The sequence below is a fragment of the Choristoneura fumiferana genome, chromosome 28 (genome assembly GCF_025370935.1).
Source record: "Choristoneura fumiferana chromosome 28, NRCan_CFum_1, whole genome shotgun sequence".
In the NCBI taxonomy this organism is placed as follows: domain Eukaryota; kingdom Metazoa; phylum Arthropoda; class Insecta; order Lepidoptera; family Tortricidae; genus Choristoneura; species Choristoneura fumiferana.
The window spans coordinates 7,860,291-7,875,624 of record NC_133499.1 but is presented as its reverse complement, the minus strand read 5'-3'; the positions used below and the strand labels follow the sequence as shown (position 1 = coordinate 7,875,624).

At 38.2% G+C, this 15,334-nt stretch overlaps 1 protein-coding gene across 2 annotated transcripts in view; it reads right to left on the bottom strand.

Annotated features, from left to right (window-relative positions):
- Positions 1–8,087: 8,087 nt before the first annotated feature.
- Positions 8,088–15,334, bottom strand: part of LOC141443984 (uncharacterized) — a 127,386-nt gene continuing 120,139 nt past the window's right edge. For both annotated transcript variants that reach the window (XM_074109429.1, XM_074109428.1), the window contains exons 8-12: positions 14,233–14,546; positions 12,605–12,754; positions 10,709–10,889; positions 10,292–10,543; positions 8,088–10,003 (exon numbers count right to left, since the gene is read on the bottom strand). In XM_074109429.1, coding sequence (XP_073965530.1) covers positions 9,695–10,003; positions 10,292–10,543; positions 10,709–10,889; positions 12,605–12,754; positions 14,233–14,546 — 1,206 coding nt within the window. In that variant the 3' untranslated portion in view covers positions 8,088–9,694. The remainder of the gene's footprint in view (positions 10,004–10,291; positions 10,544–10,708; positions 10,890–12,604; positions 12,755–14,232; positions 14,547–15,334) is intronic.

The window sequence follows — 15,334 nt, the reverse complement described above, 5'->3', positions numbered from 1 at the left end:
TTGACATTAGTAAGCCTCAAGAATTTCGCCCACTCTGTGTGAACAAAAGGTTTAAAGAAACGTGCCTCACTGCGAAGCCAACCTAGAACGTCATGGAGTCAGACCAAAAGACTCTTCGCGATGCCTTTAATCGGTGTGCTCACAGATCGACGTCGCAAGGCGTGCTGCAATAAGAGCGCCTGGAGCTCCAAACGTGGTATGGATACTGGTTTTAAAGGCGCTACACGTACTTTACTACAGATTAGTGCGAGTTTCACAGAGCCGTTAGTATAAAGAAATCGCCAGTACGCAACTGCGGATAGGCAGATTCACTAGAGTCTGCAAAATATGTGAAGTTCGCATTTCTCTATATATGAAGCTCGTTCACTGAGACCAGCGCGGGATCTGCAAGTCGGAGATTGACAATAAATCCTCAAACCAGAGGCTCCATGCGCAAGTATCCGCTTTGAGAGAGCTTTCCTCCCAGTCGAGACCTTTGCGCCATGCATTTTGAAACATAATACGCCCTTTACAACGATGGCGCAAGGATGCCGAGGGGTCGTAATTCGCATGACGTGCGCTAGCACTTCACGTTTTGTGATTTTTTGGGCAACTCCTGTTCCGTTACACCGATATTAAAACCGATGGTATCGGCGGCGGCCTCCAAATAAGACCTAAAGTGCGAACAGGCGTTGCTAGACACCTAAATCTACTCCTAAACTAGCGTTTGCTACAGGCAACTCTAGCAAACTCTCCTTCGGCCAACGACAGTGCTTCGAGTCGTTTGAAACCCACTGCGCATCTCAAAGCCCGCGTTTTTATGGACAGCGTAGATATCAGCAACTAGGCGTGCCGCCTGCTCTGTCGTATCTAGACTGCCCATATAATCGTCCATGTAATGATCGAGAACGATGGCTTTGGCTGCATCAGGTAGCTGTCCTGAAATTCGGTGGCATTTTATTTTTAATGTACCAAAAGCTGTAAAAGGACTAGACGCTGCACCGAAAATCATTGATGACATCCGGTAGACCTTTATCGCTCGGTTGGTTTCGCGCCACAAAAACCGTTGAGCATCTCGATCTTCAAGTTTAATTTTTATTTGTGGAAACATTTCGCGAATATCAGCGGTTATGCGACTCTCCCTTCCCGAAACCGCAATAAAATACCCAGAAGGGGTTGCAATAGGTCTGGGCCCGTCAATAAAATGAGTTTAGTGAAGAGCCCTGCGACTTTGCCGCAGCGTCATGCACGACACGCAACTTACCTGGTTTGTTCGGATTGACTACGCCGAAGTGAGGCAAGTACCAAACTACTGACTGGCGTTGTACACTTCCGTGCACAGTTCAGCATAGTCCTTCCGAAGCATGTCGTGTATGTTCTGTCGGTACCTTTGCGCATAGGCAGGGTCTTGTATATATATGAAGTAATAATTTTTGTTCGACGTAATCCTGGTCTATTTAAAAACTTTAATAGTTTACGTCTCAGAAGAAAAAAATGCTCATTACCTTCTAAAACAGCTTTATTGCGGAAGAGCATACTCGGAACGGCTCCTAGAATATATAATAAAGTACCTAATAAGTTATTAAAAATAGAAAATTTAACCGAGTTTAAAAAAGAATTGTATACATTTTTAGCTAAAGAAGCGTTCTATACAATAAATGAATATTTGAATAGTTTAAATTAGTTAATAAGAACTACAGGTGTCTTAGTTAACTGACCTTACGATTTGTACACCTTACGGCCCGACATAGTGATACAAAACACTTACCTACCTATAAGACCTCATGTACCCGTGTTGAACAAATAAACGATTTCGATTTTGATTTTGATTTTGAGCAATGCTACCGAGATCAAAAGAGGGGACGTCAGGGCGTTGAATACTGGCAAGAAAAGATAGAGCATGTTGCTTAGATAAAGGATTCATTAGAACTGGTGAAGTGCTAATATGTTTGTTGAGGCCATTGAGGTCAGTCAAGGTAGAAGAATGAGGGCTATCGTTTTTTGTCTCACTAGATGGCGCACTGTTGCGTGAGTTTTTAAGTATGGTTTCAAAGTCTGTTATTACGGGCGTGGAAACAAAGTTTAGATTAAAATCATATTTAATACACCTTAAACCGTACCATATAAATATCGAGTATGCCACAGTGTTGCATAGTCCCCGTTTTGTTCGGAAAAAAGGGAGGACAAAGGTTTCCCAAAGACAAAACTGTCTCAAAACACAGACATTCATTGCCCCGGAACGCGTATTTGCCATAATTAATTACAGATATTGCAAAATGTTCACAAAACTATTCTAATTATAAATAAACCCGCGTAGCTCACACAAAAACTATGAGATTTGACATTTCGGAGACCTCACGCTACACTAGCGCCTCTAGCGGCGAATTCATACGCGATAGCCCTCATTGAGGTGAGATTTGCCCACCCCTAGAGTTTTTAGAAATTTCCATAATGCAGAAGGGGGACAGTCATCAATAGACTACTATACCTAATATATACTAACCGTTTAGAAGTGTACTATGCTTACCTAGATCAAAACGTTTGTTGATAGATAAACCAAATAGACTGAGCCTTATTGTTTCCAAGAAAAAATCTCAACAGCGCGATTTAAGAAATTACGCAACGGAACAGCGCCACCTGTTGGAAATTCTTGACAATTGGATGGGTTTAAGGTCTGACACTTTAGGCGACGATGTGAATAAGTTGACGTCCAGTCGTAATTGCGTGGTTATGTAACAAACATACAAATCTCTTGTAGCTAAAGGAAGCCTGTTCAACAGTTGACGTCTTTCGGATGGCGGTAAACAATAATATCATCCACGTAATTTCAAAAATGGCAGAAATTTGTAAGGGATAATAATTTTTCCATTGATCCTTACAAATTATCCCTATTTTCTTGTCTCATTGTTTATGCAACGTTTAATTGTGAGATTAAGTTAATTATTGTTGCGAAATTGGACAAACTGACATCTGTATCGCAGGAAAATAATTTTTAATTGAGATAAAAAGGGCAGGGTTTTAAAGTTGTTCTATTGTAATGTAATAATGAAGTGATTCATTGTATGAAACAGATGTAATAATAGTACATTATGTCTTAAGGGCGGTAAATAAGGAATTACGAATGAGAGTCTATTAGAAGCCCGAAGTCGAAGACTGAGGGCTTTAATGAGTCGATGTTCGTAATTCTAGTACCGCCCGTGCGACATACAATGTTTTTCATCACATTTGCAAGTAAAATTTTATATTTGTAAAAGAAAAAATATAATTGTTCCGAATATTGGCGATACCTTAGGCTGTTGGTAGCGTCTCCCTCCCCCTCCCCCTCCCTCGGCATGCGCCGCAACGTGCGTGTGCATGTGGTCCTGCAGCAGCGCGCGCAGCACCATCAGTACGGGCACTGACTCATTTACCGTCCTTGGGCTTCATGACAAGAAAGTTTGTACGCGCAATGACTCATTTACCGACCACGGGTTTCATGACAAGAACATTAAGGTCACGGGTGTTATTTGGGGGGTTGCAACCAAGGTAGCCTGCATGTTACGACACTGGTTACGAGCAAGTGTGATGAAAATAATGTTTTGTCATCATATTTTGTCGAAAAGTTCGCATTTGTCTTGCTTTTACAACTAGCTTACTCAAGTTTAATGAAGCTGATTGTGAAATCAAGTTAAATACGACTATACCGACAAACCCTTATATTTGCGCATTTCTATCTACCGTTGTATTGTACCCTGAGTTCATCTCTCCGATTTCAACAAATTTGGAAGGTAGACTCAGTCCATGATTCTGAGCTGCAAAAAACAGGGTCTCCAGATGTGTCCCCAAAATATTGTATGGATGCGTCCGTTTTGTTACGATTTCTAGGTTCCGGAGCCAAAATGGCAAAAACGGAACCCTTATAGTTTCGCCATGTCTGTCTGTCTGTCTGTCTGTCCGTCCGCGGCTTTGCTCAGGGACTATCAATGCTAGAAAGCTGTAATTTTGCACGGATATATAAGTAAACTATGCCGACCAAATGGTACAATCAAAAATTTAAAAAAAAAATTTTTTAGGGTACTTACCTCCCACAGACGTAAAGTGGGGGTGATTTTTTTTTCTCATCCAACCTTATAGTGTGCGGTATCGTTGGATAGGTCTTTTAAAACCATTAGGGGGTTGCTAAAACGATTTTTCGATTCAGTGATTTGTTTGCGAAATATTCAACTTTAAAGTGGAAATTTTCATTAAAATCGAGCGTCCCCCCCCTCTAAAATCTAAACCGGTGGGTGGAAAAATTTGAAAAAATCAGGATGGTAGTAAGTACATCAAACTTTCAAGGAAAACTATAACGGCTAAGTTTGCTTGAGAATTATTAGGACTTTATGTGTAAATAGCAGCCTAAGGTATAAAATATACCTAAACTTGGAAGATTACGTATAAAATACGAAATCCATAGAGAAATATTACTTAATTTTTTCGTAATGGCTACGGAACCCTATTTTGGGCGTGTCCGACACGCTCTTGGCCGGTTTTTTTAATACACATCCATACAATATTTTGCTGACACATCTGGAGACCCTGTTTTTCCAGCTCGGAATCATGGACTAAGTCTAAAGTACCGCCCAAATTTTGTTGAAATCTGAGAGATAAACTCAGGTACAACGGTAGATAGAAATGCCCGTTTAGTTTACAGATCTATTGAAGATCTGCAAATACAATACGCCTTTAGGGATGATTTGTTGTAGATAATAAGTAAAATTCCCTTAAGCGCACGGTTCTTTAAGCGATAAACGCTATTCGTTTGACGCACATCTAATCTAACCAATCACATTCCGCGCAATCTAATTGCCAACATGCGTTTCCCGCTGCGCTCACCGCTACATGCAGTCGCCCGACGCTCGTTTCCAGCGTCAAAGCTGGTCACGTGACATACAGCGATAAAGCTGAAAATGTTGAGATTTAATCACTGGAAAAGAAACCTCTTTGCTTTCGGCAAAACACTGTTATTTATTTTTGTCACTCACTCCAATTTCTTTTATTTGTACCTACCACTGCCACGACTGCTACTAAATGAGATTAAGTAATCAGCTTCCAAGACCAAGACCATTCCTGCAAGAAGCCATCTTGTCGCTGCTACTCGACGCGGCCACTTGACTTTACTTTTTTGAGTCGCGGGAAATTCAAAATCACCTTCAAAATGGGGTCACGTGGCTAGATTTATCGCTGCAAACGAGCGACTTTTTTTTTATTGATCTATTTTGATTGATTTGGTTGATTTATAGTTTTATGTAACTTAAAAATTATTAAAAAATACGAAGATAAACTTCTTTGTTTGTGGCTTTATATTTTATGATTTTATTTTATGCACTAGATCATAAAAAGTCATTTTATGTCGCCTAGATCCAGCATAAGCAAGTAAGAAGTGAAAAAGTTTTGTATCTGTCTAATTTGACAGTTTATGTGAAACTATAATTCGGAAAAGGGTGATTTCGGGCAACAGTAATTCGGTCAACCAATACGTTACTTGAAGATTAAAAAAAAACTAATTACAATACATTTTTATTGCATTAAAACATAGTAGTGTACTTAATTAGAAATATTACAAATCTTATAATAATATACAAAATCAGGCACATTTCTAAGGCATTTAGGATATGTATGTAAATTATAGTCTAATAAAATAATGAATCGGATTCGAGACGAATTTATATAAAGAATCCACTCCATATTTGTTGCCTCCGACTGTAGTTAAAGAGTTTAGTATAAAATAATAAACATTATAATAAAAACAATTATGACTAATTGCTTTTGACAATAAGCTTGAGTCCAAAAAAATTGCAATTAGTTCTTTAGTTAGATTAAAAGAAAATATTGGAACACGTATTTTTAATTCCCGACGCAAAAAGAGGGGTGTTGTAAGTTTGACCGCTGTGTGTCTGTCTGTCTGTGGCACCGTAGCTCTTAAACGGGTGGACCGATTTGAATGCGGTTTTTTGCGCCGTTTTTGAGATATTGAACTTTGAAGTGACCAAAGTCGGGGGTTTTTCAACTTATTGTTGTTTATACTCAAAGGAATCTGGGGCAAAAGCTAGTCCCAAATAAATATGAGCTAACCACTTGTTCCCCATGAAGAATACTGTCCCAAGGGAACTATTGAATTTTCTGGGATAAGACGAATCTTATGGTAATGCCCTCATTACCATAAGATTCGTCTTATACCAGAAAATTCAATCAATGAGGGCTATCGCGTATGAATTCGCCGATAGAGGCGCTAGTGTAGCGTGAGGTCTCCGAAATGTCAAATCTAATAGTTTTTGGGTGAGCTACGCGGGTTTATTTATAATTAGAATAATTTTGTGAATATTTTGCAATATCTGAAATTAATTATGGCAAATATGCGTTCCGGGCAATGAATGTCCGTGTTTTGAGACAGTTTTGTCTTTAGGAAACCTTTGTCCTCCCTTTTTTCCGAACAAAACGGGGACCATGCAACACTGTGGCATGCTCGATATTTTTATGGTACGGTTTTAAGGTGTATTAAATATGATTTTAATCTAAACTTTGTTTTCACGCCCGTAATAACAGACTTTGAAAGCCATACTTAAAAACCTCACGCTACAGTGCGCCATCTAGTGAGACAAAAAACGATAGCCCTCATTCTTTTAGCCCTCTAAAAGACAGGTGAAACATCGCTAGATGGCGTTAGTATCGTGAAGTTTAGGATGACGTTACTCTCTTGCAATTGGCTCATTTAGTTATCAGCCAGTCGCAAGCAAGACCGTAACTTCAAAAACCTCACGATACTAACGCCTATCTTTTAGCCTTCATTCATCATCATCTCGATCTATATACACATGCCTCCTCTCTGAATAAGAGTCCGTAATCCGCAATTTAGGCAAAGCTCCGCGCAGGGGGCGACACTAGCACAAACCGTAAACAAACCACCATGACAACGTCAGTTCTCTTTGTATTTTGTCGCCATGACGGATCATGACCAAAGAGTATTATTTATGTATTTACTGGTTAACACATTTTTCAAAAAATTATCTCATGCAATTTTTATTATAACTTAAATTAAAAATTACAATTTCGCAGAAAATACAACTTCTATGTACAAGTATTAATACATATAGAAATCATGACATATTTATTAGTAACAAAATCAATGATATTTACATCAATGGTAGCGATAGAGCTATATTTCCAAAAAATTTATTCAGGGTTACTCAAAGTGGGGTACGCGAACCCCTAGGGGTTCGCTATTCGACGGTAGGGGGTTCGCGACAAGGTTTACGTGACTCCAAAAACCACCAGGCTGCAAGACTAGCAAGATGATTAAGATTGGTTTTTGGATTATTTTTGTATTATTTATTTTTAGTTTCTCCAACAGTCAATTTTATTACTTTCTTTGGGGGGCGGGGGTTCGCTATCGTCTAGAAACTTTAACAGGGGTACAGTCACCAGCATTAATATCTGCCTCAGTGGAGCGTGCAAAAATATCTGACAAGTCCTTCCGGCCATAGAAATAAGAGTCGTATCAGATATTTATGCACGCTTGTTGTGTCAGATATTGGTGCTGGTGACTGTACGTGGAGCCATAAGTTTGAGAAACCCTGATTTAATTGAAATAATATGATATTACGGCTTCCTACGGACATTTAAGATACTCGGAAAACATAAACCATAAACAATATTATGGTATGTGCTAGTGCTGCACCCTGGCGGGATAAAATTGCAGTAATATTCCCTATTCCAACGCGGTTTTTTTCCATTCAATTGATCCGCAGATTTGTGCACGTTATAGTTCTGCTTCACCGTAAAGCAATCGATTAATTTCAAGATATCAATCTTAAGTTTGATTAGGTTAGCCAGAGTTTAAGTCTAATGTAGCAACAACTAGAAACACGACGACAGTTACTAATAAAAATAGAAAAAAACAGTTCACAATTTAACTTTTAATGTTATTTTTAACTATAATTATACATTAAAATTGTCTTGGATGTAAGGCAGTATACTTTTTAAGAGGGTGGGTAGTTTTAAATACAGGCAGGGGAATATTGATGGAACCGTATAATGTGCCACTACAATTATCAACACACCAGGCACTACCAGGCACTATCTGTTGGGCAAAAAAATATTTAGCATAATATTAGTTGCTATAACGCTCATTTCATATAATGATCATTTAACATAAAAAACATTTAATATAAAATAATGCATAATTTCTATAATGAACACATTATATAATGTATCAAAGAAATAATTCTAGATTTACCCACATACGCAAAATAAATTGCTGTCAGAACAGTAGTTTAGGTTAGATAGAACTGCGACAGTTTCGCTAAACAAACTGTTGCTTAAAATGTAATTATGACAAATGAAAATATATAATTTATTTTTATACACGTCATTACACCTAACAATTTTCATTTTTGTTAGATATAACGTAACCAGAGCGCTGCTAAGCAAACTTGATACCTTACCATTTAGCTTACTCGTGACCACGGCCACTGCAATGTAGCCGAAACGTCGAGGACATTAATCGTTTCATTAAGCGTGACAAGTCCCGGGTGTTGTAACATTTATGATTGAAAATCACTAAAGTTTGAAACATTAATATTCGTCGATTCCCCCCTCATGGGCCTCCATCTTATTAACAAACTTCTAACACTGGTATGAAATTATATTAAAATTAATTAAATATAAATCGTATTTTCAAAGAACATTTAAAAGAGCCTCAAAAACACTTAATACTAGACTGAGATTTCATTTAATCATATCACAAATTTAATAACGAAAAAAAAATTGACTGATTTTTTTACTCAGGTAATATTTAATCTCAAATCCTAACATACTGGGTTTAAAATTAAATCATATTTCAAGTATATCAAGTGGTATGTTGGTATGGATACGCCACTAATCCCGGGTACCGATTAAAACTGTTAAAATAATGTTTTTTAATTTAACATATCAATATATACAAGCAAACAAACAGCGTTGATTAAGATTCATATTATATTTAACTAACATCGTTTATTTAAAAACGTATGTTAAATAAATCGGGAATGTGTATTACAAAAAAAAATGGATAATGCGATAATGATCAATATCTGCTAAAAATAAGGATATAGCAATACATATCATGTATCAAGATAGAATACATTAAAACTTTAACAACACGAACCCCGGCATTCAATGGCATATCCATACTAGTATAACGACTGAGGTCATTGCGTCCTAGCTGCAATCGAAGTAGGTACAGATCATATGTATTTTTTTTATAATGATAAGGCAAGTTTCTCATGATTTTCCACAAGCTTTTCTTTAACTTCACTGCATGAACACCATTTTCGACCACTTTCTAATTTCTGACTGCGATGAAATTTGCCAAAAAAAAAATGTCTAAAGTTTCAATTACTTCGCAAGCTGGCAACATTTTGCAATGGCAGCGAGTGTATTGCCCGCTAAATCAATCCTAATGTCGTAGTTTATTTTAAAGTGGAAAAACTAAGATTTTAATACTAATTTACTTAATTAAATTTAGCTATTTCGTAACGGTTCTTGCATTTTTTTAATCCGCCTTTAAATCAAAACCAGAACACATCTTCGCATAATATCGGTTGATCGAATATTTTTTTCACATAATTTTCAAATTTCTCCTAATATTTATGCGTGTTCTTAAAACCGTTAAAATAGTTAAATACAAGTAATTAACAGTTATTTAGTTATTTATTTTTTACGTAACCAATTCTCTTAACTTAGTTTTTAATAACCTAACCTTTTTATTCATAGCTGTTTTATAATTAGATTTACTGTCTACATTTTTATCAGAACTAACTTTGTTTCGACTACTGATTCTTTCTTCGAAAATTTCATAGAAATTAGGCAAAGGCGTGTCGACTAACGGTTTGTAGGTATTGTTTAGTTTGTTTGTATGTATGGTCGACATGTTTTGTATGAAATGGTTGAACATAGCGGTTTCTGTGAACCATTCGAGGAAGTACTGGTTTTGCTTCGATGAAGAATTCTTGATGAATGTTTCTTTCTGAAAAAAAAAAAATTTTACTATAAATTACGGGCGAAAACTAGAAAAGTAAAGTCAATTAAAATATAAGAAAGTTTATAATAAATTGGAAGTTTCCTGATTTATGGAAACCAGCTTCCTAGGACAGCATTCCCGGAGCGAAACTTGGTTCTTTAAAAAAAACGAACCTATCATTCTCTCAAAGGGCCAACAACGCACCTGTGATACCCCTTGTATTGCGAGTGACCATGGGTTTTCCCTCTCATAAACAACCCTTGCCTGTTTTAGCTAAAATAAAAATATACTCACATCAAAAACCACCCCCTTCTCTTCCCCCATCTTGAAACAGTTCTCGAAACCGCTCAATATATCGACAAAAAACCTGAGGAACGCCTCAGCTATCATAACATTCCTCGTCTTGTCGTTCTGTCTGTCTTTCTGTTTGTTCTCCATTTGTATAGTTGTTTTCAACGCTTTGTAACTGTTCGTCGGTATAATAGTAGATTCGTCGCCTTGATAGAATATTACTTTGGATTGCTGCGTCAGGTCAATAAGCATGCCCTGTGGAAAAACAAAGTTGAACGTTATAATGCTAAAAACATTCGATGAAAAAATCATTCGATGAAAAGATCATTCTATGAAAATATCAGTCGATGAAGCGATCATTCGATGAAACGAAAAGACTGTTCGGGGGCGATTCTGGTGTACACTATACATATAACGTACCTCTTCGAAGAGCACGCCGCTGGTATCCATCTCTTCGGTCCTCAAAAACCCAGCGAGCATCGGCAGGGGGGCTTCCAACACGTCCCGCTGTATTTCCGAAGGGATGACCGATATCAAGGGTTGCTGCCACACGAAAGGGTAGAGCGAGGTCTGTAAGGCTTCTAGGCAGGATGAGAGGAGGCTGGAAAAAAAGGTTATTTTTTTAAAATCATCATCATCATCACCATCAATCCAGCCAGCCTATACAGGTTGTAACGTTTAGATCGGTCAGTATGGGAAAGTCTGAAACTATAAGGGCCCTTCCACACGACGTTTTTATACGCTCGCATGTATCGATACAAACGCAAGTCAAACGCTCAGCAAACGCAAGGAAGCCGGCACGTTTTAGTTTTAACCTTACACACGATCCTTGCGTTTCTATCTATACACAAACGCCACGTTTTACGAACGCAAGCGTTTGTGACGCGTCTGTCGCTCCCCGCCCCCACCCGTAGCTCCCCCTCGCTGTGGCGCGGTGCGTTGTATCAATACAAACGTGCGTTTTAAATTCGTTTTAAATGCGTTCCATTCCAAAAATGACGTATAAAAGTGTCCATTGCGGCCTATTTACTGATTCATCATCATCCCAGCCTATATACGTCCCACTGCTGGGCACAGGCCTCCTCTCAGAACAAGAGGGCTTGGGCTATAGTTCCCACGCGGGCCCAGTGCGGATTGGGAACTTCACACGCACCATTGAATTGCTTCGCAGGTATGTGCAGGTTTCCTCACGATGTTTCCTTCACCGCAAAGCTCGTGGTAATTTCAAATGTAATTCCGCACATGAATTGGAAAAACTCAGAGGTGCGAGCTGGGGTTTGAACGCACGACCCTCTGTTTGAGAGGCGATAGGTCAAACCACTAGGCCACCACGGCTTTTTTATCCACTCAATATATCGACAACGACGTTTTATTTACTGATTAAATGATTTTAATTTTGAATTTGAAATTTGCGACAAAAAACGTGTAAATTCTGCCAAAACGCGATGAAAACGCGCAAAGGACGCGCGCATCAAAAACGCGCGTCGCCAGGGCGTAAAAAAAACGTCGTGTGGAAGGACCCTAAGACGTACAAAGATCGGTTCCTAGGAACCATGTCGTCGATTTTAGTTACAAGAAAACTAGCATTCATACAGTCGGAGCAGAAAAAGGTTCGTCACCCTAAGATCTATTTTCCTTTGCTCAGTATGAGCGCTAATCTGCTTTACCGATTGAGTAGGACATACTGCGTCAACCTGTCAGCCTGCTAAACATAATCAGGTGACCATAGCAACCCTAACTTTACCTACCACACACCTTGGCACTGACAAACACTGACAATTAAATAGAACATTTTTTGATTGAAACTCTAACGAAGTTGTTTATTAAAAAGGTTTTGTATTGATATGAAACTAGATAGATGTTTTTTTTTATTCGACTGGTTGGCAAACGAGCAAGTGGGTCTCCTGATGGTAAGAGATCGCCACCATAAACATCTGCAACACCAGGGGTATTGCAGATGCGTTGCCAACCTAGAGGCCTAAGATGGGATACCTCAACCGCCAGTAATTTTACCGGCTGTCTTACTCTCCACGCCGAAACACAACAGTGCAAGCACTGCTGATTTTCGGCAGGATTAGCGAGCAAGACGGTGGTAGCAATCCGGGCGGACCATGCACAAGGTCCTACCACCTGCAACATGTTAGAGGTCTATAACATTTTGACCCTCGTTACCATGACAAGTAAGTATAATTTGATATGCACTTGTCTACTTACTACTTTGGTTTCAAAACGTACTAACTCTATGACTTTGTAAAGGAATCCATTTAATAACTGACGAAGGTTTTCCTACCTGGGTACAATTACATAGGTACTTACCTCAACTCATCGCTGATTATAATGACTTTTCTCTCTAGCAGCAGGGACCCGAACACTTTGATGAGCAAACCGGCCCCCAAGCTGTCGAGCAGGACGGATATATTGTCGTCGTCCACTCTCGGTTCGAGGGGTCGCTTTATTGTACGCGTTCTGAAAAAAGAGGACAATGTTGAGAGAGAGGGAGAGAGATAGAAAGAGGGAGGGAGAGAAAAAGAAAGAGAAGAGCGAGAAAGAGAATGAAAATGAAAAGGGGAGAGGAAAGGAAAAAAATGAGAGAGAGAGAGAGCGAAACCATTTTATTTGAAGCCAGCCATGAGCCGTTAAAACCAACAATTGTAATTTCGGGATCTACTAAATTCCCATAGGAATAGTCTTACAAAGACAACAATTTACATAACTGAAATGCTTCATATTTTGTACGCCATGCCTAATTATGTATAGCCGCATACATAACTTTATCTACATGCATATCATAAGTTTTCTATAATATGTTCAGATATGGCCTGTATTTTTAAGTTAGTGTTACTGATAACTAGTTTGAAGTACCTACCAAAGCTTAAATAAAACAGATAATAAAAAACTAAAGTTTTATTTATAATAATTATTATTATCTACATGCATGTCATAAGTTTTCTACAATATGTACAGATATGCATTGTTAAAAAAAGTATTACCGATACTTTAATGTAACATTAAGATGCACTGTACTTTAATGTGAACATTAAGATGCACCCGCAGATACCAGGTTTCTTAATAAAGGCCATTTGATAGTCGTTTCTGAACATATAATAGGGAAGTTATGATATGCATGTAGATAAAAATATATATTATAAGACCTTGATGTTAACCTGTTCAATGCAAATAAATATATTTGTATTTGAATTTGAATTATCAAAAACTATATCGTGGATTTCATTAACATTGCATATAAATAACTGGACTAAAATCAACACTCTAAACCTACCGGTTGATATTTCGAGATTTTATCCCGATGCAGTGGGTATATGCTAGCTCCAGCTATCTACATACCAAATTTTTCATCAAAATCCGCCCAGCAGTTTTAGCGTGAAGTAGTAAAACACACACACACACGCACGCAAACGAGCAAAAAGCTAGCTAGATTTTGTCCCTATCCCGTGTGAATATCTGGATAAAAAGTAGATGTTTTCAAACCAAATTGAATCCAAATCCGTTCCACGTTCCAGCGTGAACGAATAACATACTCGTACATACAGACATTCTCACAAACTTTCGCATAAAACAGATACAAAATTCAGATCTATTGTCAAGAAGACATTAATATCTAAGGCGTATTATAAAGTTAATGATTATATCATGGACAGGGATATTTGGAAATAATTCCGATCCGCATTAGCGATCCCTTCAAATAGCGAACCTACTGTGTTAAAAATAAAGTTGTGTTAAATACTTGTGATGTATACATATCATTTAATAATTGTAAATCTGTTTAAAAATATATACCTCGTTGAGTTTCTTGCCGGATTCTTCTCAACAGAGGTTTTTCCGAACCGGTGGTAGATTTTTTTTGACATTCATGTGCTTGTTTTAGCCTAAATTGAATAAAGATATTTTGACTTTGACTTTGATTTATAATATTAGATACGTACCTAAAATGGCTCTCAAAATTGACGGTGATCCTTTTCAATCCATTATTATTCTCCAAATCATAAAAATCAGGCACTTCGTTCTCCAAATTCTCAGTGTTCTCCGTATTCCCCATGGAGAGCCTGTGTCTGAAGTCAGGCATAGTTCTACACTTCAAGTCTAGATTCAGACTGCTCCTATAGTTGGACAGTTTGCTTGTGTACGTCAGTTTTATTTCTTCTCCCGGACTAGGAAAGTCTGTATCGAATAACTGTTGTATGACTGAATTAATTTCTACTTCTGAACTGCCGTGGTGCGATTCGATTTCTTGTAATACCTGAAATAAAAAGTTGGAAATAAATAACTTAACGTAACCAATTTAGAAAGAAGAATTGCGAAACTGAAGTGGCAGTGGCAGGACTGATGGCCGATGGGGTCAGAAGGTTCTCGAATGGCGTCCGCGGACCGGGAGACGAGCTGTCGGTAGGCCTCCAACAAGATGGAGCGACGACCTGGTTAAGATCGCGGGATCGCGGTGGATGCGGAAAGCACAAGACCGGTCTGAGTGGAGAGCCTTGGGGGAGGCCTATGGCCAGCAGTGGACGTCTTTCGGCTGACATGATGATGATGATGAACCAATTTAGAAAGCTTGAAAACCCCCGACATTGTCGTTTCATAGTTCAACCGATTTTAATGGAACATAGCTAAGAACCACCGCAAGGAAACTCGCATTCACGTAAAAATAACCGCATCGTAATCGGTCCATACGTTTGAGCTTATATCACCCCTCTTTTTGCCGGACAAAAATGAGAGAGAGAGAAACACAGTAGGAGGACATAATAAGTAAAAAAAACGGTCAAGTGCGAGTCGGACTCGCGCACAAAGGGTTCCGGACTATCTATACAACATTAGACATTAGCAAAGAAACAGCAAATAATCTAGTATGTTGTATGAGAGCCCACTTAAGTTTTTTTATTTTTTATTTAATTAGTTATTTTTAAAGTGATTATACAACTAAATATTCTGTGAATATTTCAAGCTACTACCTGTTGCCGTTATTAATATCAAGCAAAAAAAAAACGGCAAAAAACCACGTTCGCTGTATGGGAGCCCCCCTTAAATATT